Genomic DNA, 25641 nt, shown 5'->3' with positions numbered 1-25641 from the left:
CCCAGAGACTCAGAAACAAATCTCGAAACCCAGCGGCTTTTGGCAGAAATGCGTCTGGACCCCGCAGTAGGTTACTGTCGCCGGGCCACCCCAGCAGGGAAAGGGTGCTGTCCCTCCACCTGCTTCCCCCTGGCGGCTCGATGGCTGTCATCTTCCAGAGGCCATTGGACAGTCAGGCTTGGGCCCGCAGTGACGAAACTTGTTGGGCCTCATGGGATGGGGGTGGAGCCGGGCCTGTCCTCCCCACCCCAACAAGACCCCAAGTCATCACCCACGAATGGCCTCTCTGGCTCCTGATCAAGCTGCTTAATGGCCATGATCCCAGAGACTCAGAAACAAATCTCGAAACCCAGCGGCTTTTGGCAGAAATGCGTCTGGACCCTGCAGTAAGTTACTGTTGCTGGACCACCCCAGAGGGGAAAGGGTGTTGTCCCTCCACCTGCTCCCCCTTGGCGACTTGGTGGCCATCATCCTTCAGAAGCCATTGGATAGTCAGGCTTGGGCCCGCAGTGACAAAACTTGTTGGGCCTTGCAGGATGGAGGTGGAGCCTGTCCTGTCCTCCCCACCCCAAGGAGACCCCAATTCATTGCCCACGAATGGCCTCTAAGCTGCTTAACAGCCTTGATCCCAGAGACTCAGAAACAAATCTTGAAACCCAGCGGCTTTTGGCAGAAATGCATCCTGACCCCGCAGTAGGTTACTGTCGCCGGGCCACCCCAGCGGGGAAAGGGTGCTGTCCCTTCGCCTGCTTCCCCCTGGCGGCTCGATGGCTGTCATCTTCCAGAGGCCATTGGACAGTCAGGCTTGGGCTCGCAGTGACAAAACTTGTTGGGCCTCACAGGATGGGGGTGGAGCCGGTCCTGGTCTCCCTGTCCCAACGAGACCCCAAGTCATCGCCCATGAACGGCCTCTCTGGCTCCTGATCAAGCTGCTCAATGGCCATGATTCCAGAGACTCAGGAGCAAATCTCGAAACCCAGCAGGTTTTGGCAGAAATCCCTCCAGATTTAAGTGTTAAAATTTCGGAATTTCAAAATCACCTGGCCCTACTGCAGCCACGCAACATATGTTATTCATAACCAGCAATAGAACACAAATTGTCTACTGTTGCCTTTTCAGCAGATCTGAGTGTTAGGGGTAACATCTCAAATAATAATGTTGGGTCTGGTGTCGAAATATTGAATGTGATCAAAGTAGAGAGAGAGTAATGTGGAAATCATCTGCCCCACAGATAGGGGGAGGGTGTGGGATGGGGGTATACTGGGGTTGTTGGGGGTGGAGAATGGGCACTGGTGAAGGTATGGGTGTTTTATTGTATGATCGAGACTTAGACCCGAAAGCTTTGTAACTGCTCTCACAGTGATTCAATAAAGAAAATTATAAAAAATGAAAAAAAGTAAGGTGGAGTTCATGCACAATTCAATCAGCTAATCAGTGGTTGAATAAATAGCAGTACTCCTACATATTAAAAAAAATAAAGAAATTACCAAGTTGTTTCTAATGGTGTTGCATTATTTGATATTCCCCTCAGCAGCATAAAGCCCAGTCAGTTCATGGTCTGGAATATAGATAGTAGCACTGTAGCACTGTCCTCTCGTTGTTCATCGATTTGCTTGAGCAGGCACCAGTAACGTCTCACAACAACTTGTGAGACTTGTTGTTACTGTTTTTGGCATATCAAATACATCATGGGTAGCTTGCCAGGCTTTGCCATGCAGGCAGAATACTCTTCGTAGCTTGCCGGGCTCTCAGAGAGGGGTGGAGGAATTGAACCCAGATCAGCCGCATGCAAGGCAAACGCCTTACCTGCTGTGCTATCGCTCCAGCCTGGATTATAGATAGTATGCCAAGTATAGTATAGTATAGTATAGTATAGTATAGTATATCTGTATAGCTATATTAGGCTGACTAAATTATGGCTAAGTCAATCTAATTTAGGCATTCTAATAAAAGTCTATTTTAATCTGTATTCTGTATTTCTTTTTTAAAAATTTTTATTAGTGAAACACCATGAGGTCTGCATTTCTTAACCAATGATGTTGACCACATTTCAATTTGCTGTCTGTACTTATATGTTTTGGGTAAGTGTTTCTCCAAACACTTTGCCAGTTTGTTAATTGAGCAGCTTATTATTGAGGGGTTTTGTTGTTGTTATTTTTGTTTTTGCATCACATATGGCAGTGCTCAGAGCTTGATCATGACTCTGTTCAGGGATCATGCTTTAAAGAGCTCAGGGTACCACATGTGATACCGGAGATTGAACCCAGGTTGGTATTGTGCAAGACAAATGCCCTACCCACTGTACTATCTCGCCAGTCCCATAGTTTTCTAAAAGGTGTTCATATGCAGTTTTGTTTTTGTTTATTTTTACCAAAGAACTGTGATTTATAAAATCATTGTCAGTTGAGTTTTAGGCATATAATATTTCAACACCGATCTGACCACCAGTGTCAGCTTCCCTCCACTAATGTTTCCATGTTCCCTCCCCACCACAAGCCCCACACCATCCCCGTCTGTCACCTTGACAGGCACATTACAAAGTTCCAGTTGTTGCAGCTTAGATCTCATTGTTTTCAGTTTAGTTGAGTCTGTGTTTTGGATATATGGCTATACCACTCACACGTATCACCAGTGTAACTGAAGTTCTGGTGTCTGTTCACCCATTACTTACAATTTTCTTTTTCTCCCATTGATTTCTTTCCTTCTCTGTCCTTCTCCTCTCTAAAGGGTGAGGGGTGATCTAGGTATCCGCTTTTATTACAATACAGTTCATCATCCAGTATTCTATATACCACAGATAAATGAGATCATCCTCTGTTTGTCTTTCGTCTTCTGGTTTACTTCACTGAACATATCTTCTGGTTTCAACCAGGTTGCAGCAAATTGCATGATTTCATCGTTCCTTGCAATTGCATAGTATTCTATTGTGTATATATACCACACCTTCACAATCCATTCATTTGTTGTTGGACGCTAGCTAGGTTGGTTCCATATCTTGGCTATTGTACTGCAGCAATGAATAATGATGTGCATATGTTCTTTTGAGAGAGTATTTTTATACTTTGGAGTCATGAAGAACATTCTCCAGGATAGATCACATATTAGGGAACAACTCAAATATACATAATTTTACAAATATAGACATTGTACAAACTACCTTCTCAAATCATAATGCCATGAAGGTAGAAATTAACCACAGAAAGAAGATGGGGGAAATGTGCAGCACATGAAAGCTGAAAAAACATTGCTAAATAATAATAATTGGATCAAAGAGGGAGGTAATAAGGGAAAAATTCCTTGAAACCAATTAAAATGAAGACAAAAGATACCAGAATGGGATATAGCAAAAGTTGTACTAAAGGGAAAATTCATGGCAACACAGGCCTATGTTTAATAAAGAAGAGAAAGACCAAATCAACAACCTAACCAGACATTTCAAAAATCTGGAGAAGGAACAACAAACAAATCCAAAAAGTAGCAGAAAGAGAGAAATAATAAAAACGAGAGCAGAAATCAACAACATAGAAACCAAGAAAGCAATTCAAAGACTCAATAAAACCTGGAGCTGGTTCTTCAAAGAAAGAAATAAATGAGATATATAAACCTACAGCTAGACTCAAGAGGAAAAAAGAGAAAATGTTCAAATAAATTGGATCAGAGATGAAAGGGGAGAAACTATAATGGATCTTTCAGAAATTCAGAATATAATGAGAGATTCCTGTGAACCACAAATAAGTGAGATCATCCTCTTATGCTGGAGAATCTAGAAGAAATGCAATGATTCTTAGGGTCATTTTAACTTCCCAAGGCTTAACAAGGAGGAAGTAGAAAGCCTAAACAGACCAATTACAAGTAAGAAAATTGAAACAGTAATTAAGAATCTCCCCAAGAACAAAAGTCCTGGTCCAGATGGGTTCACTGTTGAGTTCTATTGAACCTTCAAAAAAGATGTAGTGCCTATGTTCCTTAAGTTCTTCCAAAATATCGAAGACATAGGAATTCTTCCTAACACCTTCTATGAAAGGAAAATTACACTAACACCCAAAGCAGACAGAGACACTTCCAGAAAAGAAAATTTCAGAACAATTTCCCAGATAAATATAGTTTCGAGAGCTCTTTATATACCTTGGTTACAAGGTTTTTATAAGATACACTGATACTATATACAGATATTTAATTCCAAACTGTGGTATTCCTTTCCTTATCTTAACAGTGGGCTGGAGTGATAGCACAGTGTTTGCCTTGCATGCGGCCGACCTGGGTTCGATTCCTCCATCCCTCTCAGAGAGCCAGGCAAGCTACCAAGAGTATCCCACCCACTTGGAAGAGCCTAGCAAGCTCTCCGTGGCGTATTCGAAATGCCAAAAACAGTTACAAGAAATCTCACAATGGAGATGTTACTGGTGCCCTCTAGAGCAAATCGATGAACAATGGGAGGACAGTGCTATAGTGTTACCGTAACAGTGATAAGGAAATTTCAAGGAGTTCTTTTTTAACCATTTTTGTTGATATATCGAGATTTTTTAATACTGTTAATTATACTTTTCCTGCATTTATCATTCAAACACCACACCAATTACCAGAGACCCATCACCAGTGTCCCAAGGATTCCTCCTAACACACTCCCACCCCCACTCCGTGTAAGCTTAGTTCTATAGACAAAATCTTTAGTCCTGATGACTTTGACCATCTGTTGTTCCCTTATTATGTTTCTTTTTTATCCAATATTATGGCAGAGATCTTTTTGTTGTCAGGAAGTGATGATACCCACACACACATACAGATAAATAGAGCTAATAACCTGAAATTCCACAAAATTGTAAATCAGTGTTAAGTTCATAAAATGCAATTTTGTCAAATGCTATATCTTTTATTAGAGATATAATTAAAATATTAATATTATAAATAATTCTGCGCAATAAATTTTAAAATTTACATAAACTAGGTAAGTTTTACAAATTTAAAATTCAATAAGACTGAAGAGAACCAAGAAAATTTAAGGAGAAAACCTGAACAGGCCTATAAAAGTGTGTTTTAGCCTAAAAAATGGAATATTGACTTTATATTATAGATAAAGCTTAAGTTTCTGCATTAATAAGTAAAAGACTGCAATAGATATCTCTATGATCTAACATAGAACTTTCAATATAAACGAAACATTAGTTCATTATTTAAAATGTATAAAATCCCTTAGTAAGCTAGGAGTAAGCATACCTTTCTTAATTTAGTAGAGGGCAGTCATAAGCAATATGAGTGAGAGCCATACTCAGTGCCACGTGCTGGGAAGTTTGTCCTGTTTTTTTTTTTTGACAATTCTTTAAAACTTCTTACAAAAATGTTTTCAAGGCTTTGAATTCCACAAGCTGTTGCTTTTCTATGAAATTCTGTATCATTCCTTCAAACCTGATTAATAATCCAGCTGGACAGAGTATACTAGGTGATGTGTTTATTTCACTGAGTTTTTGTACTCTATCTCTGCCTTCTCTTCTTGCTTTACAGAGTCTCATTTGATAGATCTGCTGTGAATCTAATGGACTTTCCTTTGTATGGAAGCTCCTTTTTTTGACCTTGCTGCTTTCAATATTATGTCTCTGCCTTTGATTTTTTTTGTAATTCTGAGTACAATGTGTCTTGGAGTTTTTCTATTTGAATTTATTTTCACTAGAATCCTTTGGGCCTCATCCATTTGATAGCCTATATCCCTAAACTCTGGGAAATCTTTGACTTTTAAAACTTTTAAAAGTCATAGATTTGGGAAATCTATGGCTTTTAAAACTATTTTTTGGGAGGTCACACCTGGCGATGATCAGGGGTTACTCCTGGCTTTGCACTCAGGAATCATTCCTGGCGGTGCTTGGGGGACCATATGGGATGCTGGGAATCGAACCCAGGTGGGCCGCGTGCAAGGCAAATGCCCTACCCGCTGTGCTATTGCTCCAGCCCCAAAACTATTGATTCTTAATCACATTCACCTTGTTCCTTAGGGACTTTGATGATTCTTCTACTGTTCCTCTTGAGAACAGAGAACTCAACCCATAGTTCATAGGTGTGCTGTTCATTTCTTTTCTGACTTTTCCACCATCTTCTGTTGTTTCTAGGTTTAATGCATTTCATATTGGAGCTCCTTGATCTTTTCCTCCTTGATCTGCTCAGATCTTCTATTTTTTATGCCACCTACCATGCACTTCATTTCTGTCATTTCTAACTGTAATTTTCTCATTTTCGTTCTCATAATTTTATGTGCTTTGCTGTCTGTGCCATGATTTATTTGAGCTCATTACACATCCTCTCCATGGTGGTCATTTTCTGAGGCTTTACAGAGCTGGTTGGTGTTGGCTGAGCATTCTGCACTGTTTTCACTCATTGAAATTGGTAGGCTTCTACAGACTTCCCCCTTGGGTTTGCAGTGTTCCTGCCATGCTGAGCGTGAATCTCTGTAGTTAGCCCCCTTGGAAACGCTGATGTATTAGGCGGAAATTGCTCTTTTCCTTCCCTGCCTGTCTTCACCCAGTGGAAAGAAGTATAACTGTGAGCAGTGTGAGGTGTGATGAGTAGACCTGTCACACAGTTGCATGTATGGCCTTGCACTTCAGAAGCTGTGGTGCTGGGCTTGTTAAGATAGCAGAGGTTGGGAGTAGAAGCTGTTGGGACCTAGCCGGAAGGGAGGGAATTTTAAGTTCAGTTCCAAAAAGGGCCCAGAGATGTCAGCTGAGAGATTACTTTCACCTGGAAGGAAGGGAAAGCAAGTAGAGGATCAAAAAGCAGTTCTTAACTTTATGAAGTTCACTTTCTATTTTTTTATTTTAGAGTTAGTGCTTTCCCCCACCTAAGAAGTCTTTGCCTATCACTAGGTCATATAGATACTCTCCTATGTTATCTTCAAGAAGTTTTATAGTTGGAGCTTTTCCATTTAGGTCTATGTTACATCTAAAATAAATTTCTGTGTATAGGGCAAGGTAAGAGCTAATATTTTTTATTTTCTAGGAATGACAATATGTGCCATTAATATATCATGGAATACATTAAATTATCTTACTTTGCTTCATATGCAATGTATGATTATTACAAGAGTATAATTGAGTTTAGCTTCCTATACTTTCTCTTATCTATTCAACAAATTTCATAATTCATTATTGTTATTTTTTACTGAAAGTTCTACCAAATAATGCTCAGGAGGCCCAGGGGTTACTCTCAATGGTTCTCTGCTAGCTGGGCCAGGATTGGGGGTTTCTTAGGTCCTGCAGTGCCAGGGGCCACCCACCTGAACAGTTCCCGGAGGTGCATGGGCACCTCCAAGATTGCACTCAGGAAACCATGAACCAACTGGGGCTGGCTAAATTCAAGCACCTTCACCTCTGTACTATCGCTGTGGCCCCATAGTACATGGTTGTTTCTGCTTCAAATGATCACTTTTAAAGCAATTACAGGAAGAAGAGAATGACATATTTACCATTCTTACTGCTTTTCATTCTTTTCTAGATCTGATTTTTATCTACTTTGAGAGTGTCCTTCAGTCTAAAGACTGTTTTTGTTTGTTTTGGACCTCTTAAATGGTGCTGGGACTACCAGGGCTACATTTGGTCAAGAAGTTTTATAGTTGGAGCTGCTTGGTGCTTGGGTGCTTGGGTGGTCTCACAGTTCTAGGAACATGATCCGTCCCCTTGAACTAATCTCCCCTACCCTAAAAGTTATTTATTTCTTGCTGTACAGAAGATCTGTTTGACATAAATTTTCTGATTGTATTTACCTGAAAGAAACAGAATTTTTCATTATTTATCTTTACTTTTTGGGTCGCACCTGGCAATGCTCAGGGGGTTACTTCTGGCATTGCTCAGGGGACCATATGGGATGCCAAGTATCAAACCCGGGTTGGCTGCATGCAAGGCAAATGCCCTACTCACTGTACTATCGCCTCAGCCCCTTTATTATTTCTAAAGGTATGTCCACTGCCTATAAAATTCTAGATCTCAAGATTTTGCTTTTATTTCTGCACTTTATAGAAAATCATTCTATTTTATTGTCTTACAGCCATCATTGTTTTGATAAGAAGCCTGCTGCTTGTTAAGGTTGCTTACTTTGTAATGTGTGTTTTTTCATTGACTGTTAAAAGAATTTTCTCCCATCTTTGGTTTCCTGCAGTTTGACCATGACACAAGTACCCAAGTGTGTATATGTGTGTGTGAGAGAGAGAGTGAGAGAGAGAGGAGAGAGAGAGGAGAGAGAAAGAGAGAGAAGTTAGTTGAGGTTTTCTTGGTTTTAATCAAATGTAAGAAAATGTCTTGAATTATTTCTTTTCTTTGATATTCTCTATTTATCCTCTGGAACTCCAAACATAAGCTTGTTAATCAGTTTGATTGATGCTGACTCTGTATCAAAGAACCTCTCTTTAATTTTTTTGCAGTGTCTAATCTGCTATTTTTACTGGTCAGTACATTAATTTTTTTCAGTAATATATTACTTTAATATTAATATTTGAATGGGGGTCATTTTTAGTTTCCATTTTTAGGTGGGACCTGAAATCCAGAAGAAAAAAATCAAGGAAGTGGCTTTCAATCTCCAGCACACAGACTGCTGCCAGTCAGCTGAAATTCTTCCCAGTCTGTGAAAAAGTTACTGCTGCTTAATACATGTTATACCTGGTTCATGTAGTGGTGCTATTATAAATACTTACATATAAATATTGATATATAAATATTCTTATTGTATACAACGGTTTTCACTTCTGCCTTAGGAAGTCACAGAATAGTTTTCTTAATTTCACCAATCTGCAGGTGTAAAAATCTTGACAACAAGTAGTTTGAGCATTATTATGGTAAGTTGAGTGCAGCTTTGCCTTTCCTTTTGAGATATCATTTTCATTCCCGAGACTTGACCTCCTTGGAATTTCAGAGAGTGCTCAGTTTTTACAAGCCTTTCTAACTTGTTGGATCTTGAAATAAATTTTTTCTTTTTTTTTTTAAGCCATACCTGGCAGTGCTTAGGGGTTATTCCTGGCTCTGTACTCAGGAGTGATCCCTGACAGTGCTCAGGAGACCATATTTGGTGCTGGTAATTAGAACTTGGGTCACCTGGATCCAAGGTCAGTGTCTTAACCTCTGTACTATCTCTCCAGCTCCAAGTTCTTCAACTCTTAATCTGTCCGCCCATGACTGGAAAATCGCTGTCATCCCTTGTGAGCTCTTTGGGCCTGCAGCTCTTGCTTGGCTCCTTGGAGTCACCACACACAGTGACAATTCAGGACTCAAAAAAAGGTTGAGGTGTGGTGAGGTTTTTTATTTTTTTTACTTAAAAATACTTTGCCCAGAGTTTATATTCTTAGCACTATGATATACTCTGTCACCAACGTTGCAAATAGAAATCACCTCCTTCCAAAAAATTGTTTTGGTTTTTGTTGTTTTTATGTCTTGCTTTTCTGGATTTCTCAGCACATATTTTAGTCTTCATATTGGGTAAATCAGTACTAAGGTTTGGTTGTCTTTTCTAAGAATTTTATTTAATTGGCACATCACTCAATGATCCAGTACATTCATTATTGTTCCTAATTAGTTTCCTAAGGTTTCTATGGTTCCTAAGGGTCACTAGTAGTGATCACATCTTGAGTTATTTTTTAATTCTCAGGGCTTACTCGTGACTCAGGGGTCACTTCTGGTGGGCTCAGGTGACCATATAGGGTACCAGGGATGAAACACGGATCACAGATTGTATGCAAGCACCTTATTTGCTGTACTATACTTCTCCAGCCCCAGGTCATCTTGAGCTTTCAGTCCAAGCTTAAAATAAACTTTCATCTGTTTTATGAAGAATACAGTCACCTGGTTCAAAAATTTGAAGGTGGAGCCAGAGAGAATACATGGCTAGGGCAGTTGCTTTTTACGTAGCCAACCCGGGTTCAATCCCTGACATCCCGTTTGGTCTCCCAAGCACCACCAGGAGTGATCCCTGAGCATTTCTGGGTGTGCCCTCCAAACAAAACAAAACAAAACAAAACAAAAACAAAAACAAAATGAAGGTAAAAAGGGCATACAGTAGGCAGCTTCACTCGTATGTTTTTAAAACTGACACCTACAATTTTTTTATCTCTTGCATTATAGAAGCAAATTGGTTGTATCCTGTCATTATCCTATGAATTCCTTGACAAAAAAATTTCCAAAAACAATTAATGACATCCATCAACAGGAATCCTTGCTGAGGAAAGCATCTATTGCATTTCATTCTGCAAATATTTACTGAATTATACAGTGAGCCAGGATAATGTGAGCCACTGTAGAGCAGAAACATGAGTCATATGGTTGAACATGCACTTGTCTTAATTAAAAAGGAGAAGAGAGTAGAATGAAGAAATCTGATGCCTTCTATTTGACCCAGTTGGGAGAGTTGATAGAAAAAGTTTTCACCTCTGTGCAGATAATACCCAGAGCTAAGGTTCTGTTCTTGGCCCTGTCCCTAAAGGGTGTCTCCTCAGTGCAGCAGCAGCCCTATTAACAGCCAAGCTCAGCACTGGATTCAAACACTTGGCTGGCAGCGTGGTATCTAATTCACAGTTCTTTGGGAGAGGAAAATAAGCTACGGCTGGCCTTCTCACAGAATGTTGAACAAGCTACAGTTGATAATTGAAGGGTTGCTCAAAGGGATTGGTGTTCTCCGGCCAAGTCTGAAAGGAGTAAATCTCCTTCCCAGCAGCTGAAAAAAAAAACCCACTACGGCGTGGTCACAATAGGTAGACTGAAAAGACTGTGGAGGCTGTGCAAACCTACCGAGGTGGCCACAAACATATTGTGTACATGGCCCCATGTGGCCACCATTACAGGTTTCCACCAGCTTGGATAGAGCAGGTGGAGTAATGTGTCCATGGCGGCAGGGTTGGAGTTGGAGAGCTGGGTGTTTGCCAGGGATCTGGGCATACTGCTGAGGAGGGGAATGGTCAGTCAGGTTTATCTCCGGGTAAGTTTATTCCTCTGCAGGAATTTTAGATGGCAGCACTCCATCTGCCAGTTGCTCCTCAGTGAGAAAGTAAAACTTGTGCACCTTCTAGGCTGCCTCTTTTATGGGAACGTAACATGGGGCTTGGACCATTGACTGCCACTGGGCAGCCGGCCATGCCATTCTGCTTTGCTGCAGGAGGCCTTTTGAAGTCTTTATCTGATCTTTCACTCAAATGCTTGGAACAAAACTAACTTATAAGCACGTTTATATCCTGTGATGATAAAAGTCTCCAGAGAACGGAAATGAACTGCATAGTGTCTACATTGATTCTTTTGAGATGTGTAAGACGGTCACTGAGAGTTAATTTAACATGCTGTTCTTGTGGCTTAATTTTATTGACAGGAGAAAAAAAGATTGGGGGCCAGGGAGATGGCTTAAAGCGCTAGTTTGTATCCTTTGCATGGGGAGGGGCTGAGTTCAGTTCCCACTACATGGGTTCCCTGAGTACTGAGCTAGGAGTAGCTTTCAGTATCACCAGGTGTGGATAAAATTCTCACCTCTCATCCCTCAGAACAGATGGGGTTTTCTTTCATTCCCAACCTCCTGTTCCCTAATTTTCCCATCTTCATGTGACTTAATTTGCTCAATGGAAATTTTCAGGGATTAAATTCTATTTGTTTTGTTTTGCGGCCATATGCGGTGGTATACAAGGGTTAATCCTGGCTCTTCACTCAGGGATCACTCCTGGTGGGGCTTGGGGAACCATATGGGATGCGAGGGATCAAGCCCAAGTTGGCCGTGTTCAAGGAAGTGCCCATATCCACTGTATTATCTCTCTATTGCCAGGAATTGAATTCTTATGGGGGAAGGTTCTAGAGCAGAACCAAGAGAGATCCAATGTAGGCTGCTTGTTTAAATTGTCTATGTCACCCATTTTAAAAGGTGAATTAGAAATGGTTTCCATTCCTTTCACATTACCTGGTATATTGAAAATATTATTTCAGCAGATAACATAAGAATTACTGAGGAGGATCCAGAGATGTAGCTCAGTGATAGAGCATATGCCATGCATATATGGATTCAATCCCCAGCATCCAAACCAAAAATAAGGTAAAAGGTAAAGGCCCTCCCATTGATCGTTGATCCCGTTGCTCGAGCGGGCCCAGTAACATCTCCATTGGAGACTTTGTTGTTACTGTGTCTGGCATATCGAATACTCTCGGTAGCTTGCCGGGCTCTCCGAGAGGGGCGGAGGAATCGAACTCGGGTCGGCCATGTTGGCCGCTTGTAAGGCGAACGCCCTACCCGCTGTGCTATCGCTCCAGCCCAACCAAAAATAATTGATGAGATATTTCGCTCTTTTTGGGAGGTGGGAGTCATGCCCAGCAGTGCTCAGGGATTACTCCTGGCATTGAGCTCAGAGATCACTCCTTTTTGTGCTTGGGGGACACAATGTGATGATGGGAGTCAAACTTGGGTTGGCCGCATGCAAGGCGAAACACCTTTCCCCACAGCACTATCATTCTGGCCCCATTAATTTGCCTTATTTTGCATGGGGCTGGAACACAAGTCACAGTGATGCCTTCAAGTACCCCTATGCATGCAGACAACAAATGCTTTAGGCCACCTTCTAGGAGAGCACCTGAGGAGAGACTTTAGAATGGGGTCAGAGGTCAAGGAGATAGGTCAAGCAGTAGAGCTTGGAAAAGACCCCGAGTTCGATCCCCACTATTGCAAACCTACTCTCCCACTGCATAGTTCTTCCAACACCACCATTTTTTCTTAAAGTGGGCGGGGGGGAGGTGTAAATTAGAATGGCTTCAGATGCTGGAACTTCAGCTGGCTTTTTCCGATTAAGGTAAGTTGGAACCTGGGCAGGGGTGATGGCTTAAAGGGTTGGACTGCACGCTTTGCACAGGGAAGCCCTGGGCACTGTCTCTGGGCACCCTATGGTCTCAGGAGAGTGCCCTCTAGAGCATCCTCCAGGAGTGGTTCAAAAACCAAAGTGTAAAGCAAAGCAGGAGAGCATCGTGTGCGGGGAAGTCCATGCCGGGTCTGGAAGGCGGCGGTTGGGCTGGGCAGGAAGAACGAGACCTGAGAGGGACGCCTCAAACAGTGCACAAGTAGGATTTCCCTTAGGGCGGCCCTCTAGTTGATGGCCGCTTCATTTTTTTTTCTCACCTTTCTCTGACACCCGGTTCATAGCAGTGGCGGTGGTGCTCAGTCTCCCCAGCGCCAGGGTTATGGTCACGGCCACGGCTATGGTGGCCTGCACGCGCACCTGCCCTGCCACCTGCCGCTGCAGCAGCACCGACCGTGGGTGCTCCGTGCATTGCGACCGCGCAGGGCTGCAGCGGGTGCCGCCCGAGTTCCCGTGCGAGGCTGCAGCCATCGACCTGGACCGCAACGGTCTGCGTTTCCTGGGCGAGCGGGCCTTTGGCACACTGCCTTCGCTGCGCCGCCTGTCGCTGCGTCACAACAACCTGTCCTTCATCACGCCCGGCGCCTTCAGGGGCCTGCCGCGTCTAGCCGAGCTGCGCCTGGCGCACAACGGCGACCTGCGCTACCTGCACGCGCGGACCTTCGCCACGCTCGGACGCCTGCGCCGCCTCGACCTGGCCTCCTGTCGCCTCTTCAGCGTGCCCGAGCGCCTGCTGGCCGAGCTGCCCGCCCTGCGCGAGCTCACCGCCTTCGACAACCTGTTCCGCCGCGTGCCGGGAGCCCTGCGCGGCCTGGCCAACCTGACGCACGTGCACCTGGAGCGGGGCCGCATCGAGGCCGTGGCGTCGGGCTCGCTGCTGGGGATGCAGCGCCTGCGTTCGCTCCGCCTGCAGGGCAACCGCGTGCGCGCAGTGCACGGAGGAGCCTTCCGAGACTGCAGCGCCCTGGAGCACTTGCTGCTCCACGACAACCAGCTGGCCGAACTGCCGCCCGATGCCTTCCAGGGCTTGCACCGCCTGCGCACCCTCAACCTGGGCGGCAATGCGCTGGGCCGCGTGCGGCGTGCCTGGTTTGCTGAGCTGGCTGAGCTCGAACTGCTCTACCTGGACCGCAATCGCATCGCCTGGGTAGAGGAAGGAGCCTTCCAGAACCTCTCTGGCCTCCTGGCACTGCACCTCAATGGCAACCGCCTGGCGGTGCTCGCGGGAGCCGCCTTCCAGCCCGGCCTCTTCCTGGGCCGTCTCTTTCTCTTTCGCAATCCCTGGCGCTGTGACTGCCGCCTGCAGTGGCTGCGGGACTGGCTGCACAGCTCCGGCCGCGTGGCCGACGTGCCCTGCGCCTCCCCGGGCTCCGTGGCCGGCCTGGACCTCAGCCAGGTGGCCTTTGGGCACTCATCCAGCGGTGTCTGCGAGGACCCCGAGGAACTGAACGCCACTGCTGCACGCGCAAGCCTGTCCCCAGAGCCGGCAACCACCAGTGCAAAAAGCTTCAGCAGTCTCCTCTCCCAACTCCTGTTGCCCCAGGCTGTGGTGGCGGCCACCAATGCCACCGAGGAGCTGGCCAACGCCTCATTGTTCCCTGGCCTTCCCTCCTGCGGATCGCAAGGCTCGGGCCGCAGCCCCGCATCGCTTCTGGGTTCCAGCCTCCTGCTCAGCGTGACCCAACACATGGGGTTCATCCTGCACACACACTGGGCTGGGCTGCATTGGGGTGGCCCAAATGCTGTGCCCAGTGGGGGAAAGCTTAGCTGAGTTTGCAGGTATTTTGTGGTGGTGGGTGATGATAGTTCCAGTAGAGGGGGAGGTACGTTTGCCTCCAGAGACTGGGCAGGGAGACAGATTTCTGCTCATGGCACATGGGCATGAGTTGTTAAAGCAAAGAAAGAATGCACATGGGTCTTCTGCTGAGAAACCCAGGAATTGGAAGGTCCTACAGCTGGAAGGGAGAGCTCCACCCCCCCCCCCCCACACACACACCCTTAACCTCCATCTTCCAAGACACATTCACAGTGGCTGAATTACATAGCCTGTCTGTTGGCTAAGTACTAGGAACTGTGCCAGTTCTTTTGGGCAGGCCACCTATTAAACCCAATCCCTCTGTTTGCTATTCCAATTTGTGTGCCCTCCTAGGTGCCTGGCAACGTGAAGTTCTAGGAATAAGGACAGGTGAGGAGAGAAGGGGCCGGGCTCAGAGAGAGATGCAGACTTCAACGTGGTGGAGGCGATTCCTAAAGTCTGAAACGTGTTGGGGGAGAGTAAAACAAAAATCCATTTTATTTACTGTGCAGTTATTCCCAGGCCTTAGCCAAAAGACTGAGGACTGGGGAGTGGACTTTGTAAAATCCTAAGATTGAAGTAAAAGGTTAAAGCAATTTTTCTTTCATGTGCTGACATGCATTGTGACTCTCCAGGAAGGCGACACATTCTTCAGCGCAATTTGTGGGAAGAGTGTCAGCAGGCAGAGGTTGTGTTCACTGCTCAGGGAGCCTCCAGCTCAGGCGGTATGTAGCAATTATTAGGGAATGCACATATTGGGGCTAAGGACCAAGAGGAAAGGAGGTAGCCAGATCCCTGAGCACAGAACCAAGAGTACTTCCTGCTAGATATCATCCCAAAATAAAAATAAAACCAAGATAGAGGGAAAGGGAGGCTGACAGATTTCCCAGGATAGGAGTCAGTTAAACTAAAGACCCTAGAACTGAGTGACAGAGCAAAGACTATGGCTGCTCCAATCAGGTACAAGTTCTGCCCTGCACACAAGAAACGATGAGTGCATTTGTCAACACTCTGGGAATCCCTCCTCTTGTGTCCTTAGTTCCCTTCACTATATTTGAAGATGTGGATTTTCCAAGCCCCCACGGATTCAGGGTGTGCCTGACTTCAGTTCTTCCCTGCATAAGCACCTCTGTGACCTCGTTTATGAGAAAGGTTGCAGAAACCACTAGAAAGTGCAGGAGTGTTTTAGTGACTTGTAACCATCAGTGGTTATCAGCTCACTTAACAGGTCACAAGAGGTATTGTAAGAGACAAGATAGGACCAGAGAGATAGAGTGAGGGGTAAAGCACTTGCTATACATGTGGCTGACCCCAGGTTGACCCCTGGAACCACATATGGTTCACCCACATATGAACACTACCAGGAGTGATCCCTAAGCACAGAACCAAGAGTACTTCCTGCTAGATATCACCCCAAAATAAAAATAAAACCAAGATAGAATAGAGAAGTCATGGTGCATCACTTAGAGCTGGGTATGAGTATTGTTTTGTGAGACTTCTTATTTGATTTGTTGTACGCATTTGCTCATATTATATATGTATGTATGTGTGTCTTCAATTGCTCTGTACAATTTATGTTTTAGTGTGGGTTATGGATTAAAAAGTTTGAAAGCCCTTGATCTGAAGCATGCATTATTCCGACCCCCTTCACTTTTTATTTTGAAAATTTACAATCTTACAGGGGAGTTGACAACAATGGTAGAATGAATCCCTGGGTCACTTACCTAGGTTTCCCCATTGTCAACATTATACTACATTTGCTTCTCTCCCTTATTCTTATTATTTCTTATTAACAGTTTGAGTTTGTCGCAAACAGCATGACCTTTAACTGCTAAATATGTCAGTATACCTTTCCTAAGAACAAGGTCACACCTTATCCACAATACCTTCATCAAAAACAGAACTTTTGGGTCAGGGAGATAGCTTAAGTGGTAGAATACTTTAGCATGTGTGAGACTCCGAACTTTGCCCCTGCAATCACATGCTCCTTAATCTAGGTGTGGCCCTGGTGGCCCTGATCCGTATCAACAGGAGTGGATCCAGGCTACCTCAGCACCCTTGTGTGTGTGACCCCTATCAAAACAACACAGGGGCTGGAGCGATAGTACAGTGGATAGGGCATTTGCCTTGCACGAATCTGACTTGGGTTCAATCCCCGGCATCCCATATGGCTCCCCTGAGCACTGCCAGGAGTAATTCCTGAGTGCAGAGCCAGGAGTAACCCTTGAGCATTGCCGGGTGTGACCCAAAAAGCAAAAAAAAAAAAAAGACACGAAAACCCAGTAACTTTATCATTGATTATTATTTAAAACATATCAAGAATCTGGTATATAGTTTAGGAGAGAGCACTTTTTTTCCCCTTTATTTTATTTTATTTTTTTTAAAGTTGTAGATTTACAATTTTTTGTGCTTTGGTTTCAATTATACAATGATCAGATACCCATCCCTCCACCAGTGCCCATTTTCCACCACCATGGATAATATCCCTCCCACCCCCATCCCCCCATCCCCCCTGTCTCTGTGGCAGGGCAATCCCCTGTGTTCACTCTCTCCTTTTGGGTGTTGTGGTCTGCAAAAGAGGCATTGAGAGAGCACATTTTTTTGCATTCCCAAAGCCTGGACTTGATCCCTTGCATGGAAAATTAAAATAATAAAATATTGAAATTTCAGCAATTGTCAAAATGATTTCTTATGCAGTCATTCTTTTTTTCCTATGAAAATGAGCTTCCTGAAACAAAAAGAAAGAAAATGAGGTCCCTCGCTTGTGGCTTGTTTAATGTTTCATAGTGAATTCATTTCCAAGTGTCTTTTCAAATGTGAGAACCAGATGAGACCAGCAATGTTGTTTGCTTAAGCCCTGTGTTGTGGCCATGGTAACTGAGTGAGAAGCACAAGGATTCTGCAGATCAGATCTCTGCTTTTGAGTAACCATGGCAATCTATGGCAGACAGGCAGCCTGGGTTACTGGGGAATAAGATTTGGCCTTGGGGGGAATGACCTTCTTTCACTGGAGTGGGTTCCTGCCACTGACTTTCAAAATGCTGCTGCTGTTTTGCCTAGATGGTGAGATGACCAGCTTTTAAAAGGATCCTTTCTTTAGCGAGATGTTGCTGAACAAGTATCAACACTGAAATAGCCTCTGGGGAGATAGACTTTTATAGAGCTACCCAGCCCAGTGGAATTCTGGGAACGTGGGAGTTACTTCCCGCCAAACAGACCCAGAGTCACTGGAACAAGGGAATCGTGCACATTAGGAGCTCTCATGAGGAAAGAAGGAGTGGAAGGTTTCCAGATTTGAGCTCATCATGTCGCTCCCCCAATCACTGGTTTATTAATCCCTTAGGAAATATTAGGAAATGCTCTGCTAAGCAACAGGACATATGCATCTGTCAAGATAGACCAATAGTCTATATATCAATGGTCTATGTTATGCTGTGGACTTCCAATGGCTTAGTGATGGTTATTTCTTTCTCATGGTATGTAGCCAATGCAGCTTTATGGGGGAGGGGAGAAGTCTACTTACTTATCAATTACATGTGTCCCAGGATGAAGGATCTACCATCTTAGGATATTAGGAAAGTTTTAGGAATACCCTACATCACTGTCGCTGGAGCGACAGCACAGTGGTAGGGTGTTTGCCTTACATGCAGCCAACATGGACAACCTGAGTTCGATTCCTCCGCCCCTCTCAGAGAGCCCAGCAAGCTACTGAGAGTATCGCCTGCACGGCAGAGCCTGGCAAGCTACCCGTGATGTATTCAATATGCCAAACACAGTAACAACAAAGTCTCCAATGGAGACGTTACTGGGCCCACTTGAGCAAATCAATGAACAATGGGAGGACAATGACAGTGACAGTGACACTGTTAAAAATGTCCACTTATGTCACACACACATTTTTCACACTTTACTGTTCTAAACACTGACTCAAACTTCACCAACAGAGAGAAATATGTTCTGCCTGAAGGAGTGAAGAATTCTGGGTATTGGTCAAACATTAACATTGCTCCAAAGTACATACTGACTCCTGGCAGCTCCCCTGAAAGAATGAGGCCTGGACTTCTCAGAACTGTTAGAAAAAATAAAACTTGAGGGTAACATACGTGTGTGAACTATTCAACCCCAGAGTGTGGCCTCACTGGATTTATTCTTTCAATAGATGGGAGAGGAAATGTAGAGACAAAGGTATATATTTACACCTTAGAAAAAGTTTTCTACTGGGGCTGAAGCATTAGTACAGTGGATAGGGCATTTGCCTTGTACATGGCTGACCCAAGATCGATCCCTGGTATCCCATATGTAATCTGGACATTCCCCAAGCACCTCCAGGAGTAATTCCTGAGTGCTGAGCCAGGAGTTCCTGATCACTGCCAGGTGTGGCCCAAAAACGAAAAATAGAAAAAGAAACAAAAAAAAACCAGTTTCCTACATAAACTCCTTACAGTATTTAAATCCCTGTCAGCTTGATCTTTGGGAAAAAATCTCTTTCTCAGAACCCCTTGAGTGTTTGTAAGGGGCTTCCCTGGGGTGGTTACACTAGGATGATCAACAGTCATTCTGTCTACCTGCCTTCTCATCAGGCTGCCCCAGTTCTCCTTTGTTCCTTTCCCCCAAACTTCAAGGAAGGGACCTTACTCTCCCCTTTGATCCCCTGATCCAGGGACAGTTTTGGCATTTCTCTGAGTCTTACAGACAGAAGAGAACACCAGCTGAGGAGCAAGAGGGCACCTTCCCAAAGTGTTGGGTAGACCGGAAGAGTAGAAAGTAACACTCCGACTACCCGATAGAGCTGTTGGCAGAACCCTAAAATCTATCTTCTTACCCACACACCCTGCCATGTCTCAACCCTCATGTTTATGCCACCAAAACACCCCAGAAGGACGTTTCTTTCTTGTCTCCAGTGTCAAGCCCATCTCTTCAATCTCATGTGGGGTGGGGTGGGGGGCAGAACTGTGACAGTCCTGAACAATTCTTCATAGGTGTTACACATAGATCTGAGATCCAACTCATCACAGCTCAAGAAGACTTTTTGTTCAGACCCCCCACTTCCCTGCCAGCCTGCTGTGGGTTAGTTCCTTTCTCAAAGGGTCAGACAGTCTCTTGGCAATCTGACCACAACTGTCCCTGCCACTACTGTCTCCCATACATTTTGCCTTGGATTGAAAAACTCAAGTCCACACAAGTCCCGTGGCCTCAGGAAGTCTGTTATCATGATTTGAAGTATAGGGATTGTTTTCAGCTAAAGCTTTGCTCTTTGTTCTTCCTAATCATAGAAGCAATCACTGCTCCCTTTTCTATGATATAGAATAATGTAGTTTGTAGAGGGGGTGGGTGGGAGAGGATGTGAGTATCATGTAGGGGAGGGGTTATCAATGGGCATTTTCTCTCTGAGAAACTCATCTTTGTACTTTTAGAGGCGAGGGCAGTCCCTCTATGTTATGTGAAGCCTCCCCTTCTCATCTCCCCAAACCCCAGATCCCTTAGCAAATACTTGTGGCCCCCATCTTACCTTAGAATGTGTAGTCATGTAAATTCTTCATGTGTATATCCTTCAATGTTGAATTTCACCCCTGCTAATCTGTCTAATATTTGTTTGTTCATTTGTCCAGTCTCAGAAGAGCCAAGATGGAATCTCATACTTTACACCACCAATATTCCAAGAATAGCACACCACATTTGATGGGGTTTAAAGTAGAAGGCAACCAATCTTAGGGGAAAATATATTTTTACATTTACATATATATATATACTGGCACACAAGATACAACAATCTTCACACACTTTCCTCTAAGAAACCTTTTTGGGGATCATTTTTACTGGATTATTCATAACGAATAATACAAAATAAATTATCATGGTTCTGCCTTCAGGGTAAGGGTTGGGGTTATGAATGGAAACATCCAAAATATGGTTGTGGGAAAGTGTAATGGTGGTGGGATTATTTGAATATTAAATGTAATCAAATATTGTGAACTACTTTATAAAAATAAAATTAAAATTTTAAAAATTTAAGAAGAAAAGAAGATGGAGTATAGGGAATTTCCCCCTGCAACCTAAGTTGCATTATGCCCCTCCTTTATTCATATCAACACCATGTTTCTGGAAACTTATTACTCAGAGCTCCAAAGAAGGGACTGGAGAGAGAGTCTGTGGGGTAAGGCACTTGCTTTGCATGTGGCCAGCCCAGTTCAATTCTCAGTGTTGCATTCAAGTCCCCCCAAGCACCACCAGGAGGGATCCTCAAGCAGAGTGAGGAGTAAGTCCCCTTCAGACAAACAAACAAACAAACAAACAAACAAAATCCTAGTGTTTCAAAGAAATAATAGTTTGGTCACTCTTGGCAGAGACTCAACAAAGAGTAACATAAGTAACATTTTCTGTCCACAAAACTCAACATCTTTGTGGCTGGCGTGATAGCACAGCGGGTAGGGCATTTACCTTGCACGCAGCCAACCTGGGTTTGATTCCCAGCATCCCATATGGTCCCCTGAGCACTGCCAGGAGTAGTTTATGAGTGCATGAGCCAGGAGTAGTCCCTGTGCATCGCTGGGTGTGACCCAAAAAGAAAAAAAAAAGCAAAAACAAAATATCTGAGAGAATAGGAGTCACAGCACTGATAAAAGATTCATCAAGTCCTGGGCCTAGTGATAGCACAATGGGTAGGGCCCTTGCATGAAAACCACCCAGATTTGATCCCTGATACCTTATATGGTCCTCTGAGTCCCACCAGGAGTGATACCCTGAGCTAAAAGCAAGGAGTAAGCCCTGAGCACTGCCAGGTGTGATCCAAATATGAAAAAAATACATCAACACCCAGAAAACGCTCAGAATAGATTTCTACAAGACATGTCTCCTTGGCAAGTGGGTTATTTCCAGCTGAGGTCAACTGGCATCCTTTAAGCCCAGGAGAAACTATGACCACTTCCTTAGTTACCTACAAGAATGATGCTGGAACTATCAGACAGAAATTTTTTTTCTTAAAAAGGGTACTTTTTTTTGCTTTTGGGCCACACATGGAGATGCTCAGGGCTTAGTCCTGACTCTGCCCTCACTCCTGGTGAGGCTTGGGCAATAATATGGGGTGCCAAGGATTGAACTCTTGTTTGCTACTTGCAAGTGAAACATTGTACTATGGCTCCCCCGTGTTTTTTTCTTTCTTTTTTGGGTCACAACTGGCGATGCACAGAGGTTACTCCTGGCTTTTCACTCAGGAATTACTCCTGGAGGTCCTTAGGAGATCATGTGGGTTGCTGGGAATCGAACCCAGGTCGGCTGCATGCAAGGAAAATGCTCTACCTGCTGTACTATTGCCTGTTTTTTTTAAACTAGAAAACTTTTGTTCTGGGTAAACTGTGAGGGCCACACCTGGTCACACTTAGAGGCCACATAGACTCAGTCAGAGATGCTCTAGAAATCAGAAAATCATCAGTGTGGGGGAGCAAACACAGGGTGTTTGGCACATACAAATTATGTGCTCTACCAACTCGAGCCACTTCCCTAGCTTAGAAATAGCCTTTCTATCAGAGATCAGCACAGCCAATGTCAGAGCACCTGCTCTTGGTCACGTGGGTGTCCCCCCCCAACCCCGCCTTGTCTATGAAGTTTTCTCTCTTCACTGGCACCAGGCTCCTTATTTTCCATCCAGTACTCCTGGCAGTAGTTCTCTGGTTGGGGGATTGAACTGGGGGTTGACCACCTGCAACACAAGTACCTTATCTCTTGCACTCTTTCTGGCACTACTCCTTTTCTTTTAAGTACTCCCTGATGACCAATTGTGTTTTTTAGAGGGAACTTGGGACAACCAGTGGAGCTCTGTACTAAGGGGATTCTATGGTGCCAGAGATTGAACCGGAGTTGGATGTATGCAAAACTAACCCCTGTGCTATCTCTCTGGCTTTGATCAATTTTTTAAATTTTTTTATTTTGGGAGGTTTTTGGGCCACACCTGGTGGTGCTCAGGGATTACTCCTGGCTCTGCACTTAGGAATTACTCCTGAAGGTGCTTGCGGGGATGTCCAGATCTCATATGAGATGCCAGGGATGGAACCTGGGTCGGCCATGTGCAAGGTAAATATCTTACCTGCTGTACTATCGCTTCGATCCCACTGTTTTTGACCTTGAAAGAGACTTCTCTAGGTAGGAGCAGGTCCAGGTGGCCCCTCAGAGGCAGGGTGCAGATATTGTAAGCCAGAGCTTCTTAAATTTTTTTTTGCTCACCATCACTTAGCCCTGAGACATTTTTGTTTTGCTCTGTTTGGGGGCCACAGAGTGCCCAGGGCTGACTACTAGTTCTGTGCTGAGGGAGCCCTCTATTGACTAGAGGGGGCCTATACCTCGTCAGGGGTCAATGTGGATTGGGGACAAGGGTTTATATGGCTCCATAACCAGTGTGATCAAGAAAGATTTAGGGGAGACAGGCATCATACCCAGAGAGTTGGTCTCTGCTATCCATCCCCCCTCAACCACACACATACTCTCCTGCGTTGGGGTTCACTATTTGGAGGAGGCAGGAGCAGCCTCTGGCCTCAAGGAGCACTTTGCAGCTGGCTTCTCTGTGGTCTGGGGTGCGGGGTTCAATGCCGCCTAAGCTGTCTTTGTGTGGTGAACAATGAATGGGACTTCTATTTGGGTTCAAGGCTGAGTAAATTTAGAAGTGCTTGGACAAACATTTGCAGTTTTCAAGGGAGTTCCCTTGAAAGCTTGTTGCCTTTACCACTGTGGTGGGGAGAAAACAGAAAGTTTTTGTTCCCAGCCAGACTGAGCTAACTGCCAATCCCGCAGGCATCCTGTGGACTTTTTTTATTTTCTTTGCTTGGGCCTGGGGTTTGGGCCACCATGGGGGCTGTGCTGGGGTTACTCCTAACTGTGCAGGAGGGGTGCCCCTGGTGATGCTTGGGAGACTATGCAGTGCCAAGGTAAGACACCCAGGTCTCCTGAAAGCAAAGAATATTCAGTGTAACCATTGATTCATCTCCCCGGCCCCTCTGTGGAGTCCCGTCTGGGAGGTCCCAGTAGCTGGGCAGAGAAGATCTCCCTGCTGTCCATGACCTCACTGCCTCGGCTCATGGTTCCATGGCCATTTGCTGTTAGTTATGCCATGGCTAGTGGCAACCAACATTAAAACATCATAGTTGGGGGTTTGTGCATAGTTATGGTTTACGTGATAGAGCCCTTTCCTTCATTCCCCCTCTGGACCAATCATACTAAAATTGTGACAAAATAGGCGGGGAGATTTTGGCTTGAATCACACAGTAAGAAAAAAGATTTCTTCTCAAACTTGTATTGCAGCTGAAAGACACGTGTACACGCATGCACAGACTGAGTCTCGATATGCAAAATGATCAAATGGTGAGTCACCATGGTGAATACGTGAAAGCCAGTGTTAGCCATCAGTTTCATTCCTTATTGGCTAGCAAAGAGTGTGGGCTGGAAAGCCAAGAACAGCACCCCATTGCTGCTCTTTTTTTAAATTTATTATTTTATTTTATTTTATTTATTTATTTTAATAATTTTTATTAGTGAGACATCATGAGGTACAGTTGTAGACTTACAAATTTTTGTGCTTGGGTTTTAATTATACAATGATCAAATACCCATCCCTCCACCAGTGCCCATTTCCCACCACCACGGATCCCAGTATCCCTCCCACCCCCCATCCCCTCCATCCCACCCTGCCTCTGTGGCAGGGCATTCCTTTTTGTGCGCTCTCTCTCTCTTATTGGGTGTTGTGGTTTGCAAAAGAGGCCCATTGCTGTTCTTGAGTGTTCTCCCGGCCAGCAGACTTTCTTGCATCTCCAGCAAAAATTGAACTTGCTTTTATTTAGATCTTGTTCAAAGGCCTCGTTAGATCAGAGGAAGAAAGACTGTGTAGTTTGAAGAGCACCCAGGCAATTAGGAGTCGCATCAAGGTGCTCTTTGATGGGCCTGAAGAGCCAGGGTGAAGTGGGGTGCACAGGCCGGGTGGCTAATGAGTATGGGGCTCCTGCAGTGAGAATCTGGGGAGGCCTGCAGAGTTCTGATGGCTGTTTCCTTTCATAAGTTAGTAACTATTCATGAGAATGCCTTTGAATGGCACTCCTGGTGTCTCATAGTGATATTTGTTATTAAAGCATCCTAGAGCTTGGAAACACATGCTCCCCCTCGACACTCCAGCACAGCTAAGTGATTGCAGAGATTCGAATCACCTAGGATAACGCTTGTGATATCACCTCAGGGCCTGCTCTTACTATTACAACTCACTGCCTACATAAATGTTCCCAAGTCTTCTCTTTAGAGAAGCATTTTAATGCTTATTCAGGAGACCTGAGAGATAGTAGAGGGATTAAGGTGTTTGCCTTGCATGAGATCAATCCAGGTTAGACCCTGGCACTACATGTGGTTTCCCCCTTTCCACTCCTCCACCCCCCCCCCGTGCCCACCCCCACCCCCACCCCCAGCACCACCAGGTGTGGCCCAATTCTCTCTCTCAAAACAACAACAACAACAAAACGAAGCAAAAAAAATGCTTGCTCTGGAATTCACATGGGTATCCTTATTGATTGCCTTTTAGTATTGGGTCATTAACACCTAACCATGGAATTCTCTCTTCTAGGCAGATTTATCCCAATTTTGCAGATTCAAAAGTGATGATTGGATGACTAGATAACTTACCAAAGGTCCAGAGCTATTAAGTGACAAAACTAGGATTTGAATTCAAATCTCTAAGCTCCAGACCCAGAGTAAACGCCTCATCTCTGGAAAGTATCTCTTCTGGAGCAAATAGTTGAATTTCAGAAGAAATAAATGAAAAAATTTTTAAAAAGTTATATATATTGGAACTGGGAGTTGACTTAAAGGTCTGGAGCACCTGCTTTGCACACAGGAGTCCCAGGTTTGATGTTCTGCACCACATAGTACCCATGAGCAGGACTAGGTGGGCTTCCCAAATACAAAATAATTTGTTTACACTAACCATGTGGAATTTATTCCTGGTAAGACTTGTTCAACATTTGGAAATCAATAT

The 25641-nt window shown here is 44.5% G+C and overlaps 2 protein-coding genes across 2 annotated transcripts in view; one reads left to right on the top strand and one right to left on the bottom strand.

Annotated features, from left to right (window-relative positions):
- Nucleotides 1-25641, bottom strand: part of CASK (calcium/calmodulin dependent serine protein kinase) — a 998363-nt gene that overhangs the window by 427896 nt on the left and 544826 nt on the right. The gene's annotated exons all lie outside the window — the stretch shown is intronic.
- Nucleotides 13185-14615, top strand: NYX (nyctalopin). The gene has a single exon (XM_056131088.1). It carries the CDS (start codon nucleotides 13185-13187, stop codon nucleotides 14613-14615), a length of 1431 nt encoding a protein of 476 aa, XP_055987063.1.

This window comes from Sorex fumeus, unplaced genomic scaffold (assembly GCF_029834395.1).
Source record: "Sorex fumeus unplaced genomic scaffold, SorFum_2.1 ptg000086l, whole genome shotgun sequence".
In the NCBI taxonomy this organism is placed as follows: Eukaryota; Metazoa; Chordata; class Mammalia; order Eulipotyphla; family Soricidae; genus Sorex; species Sorex fumeus.
The sequence above is the reverse complement of the archived record's forward strand: the minus strand, read 5'-3'. Positions and strand labels throughout refer to the sequence as shown.

Excerpts from the sequence above, each read along its gene's own strand:
- NYX (XM_056131088.1), top strand. The coding sequence starts at position 13,185 with ATGGTGGCCTGCACGCGCACCTGCCCTGCCACCTGCCGCTGCAGCAGC.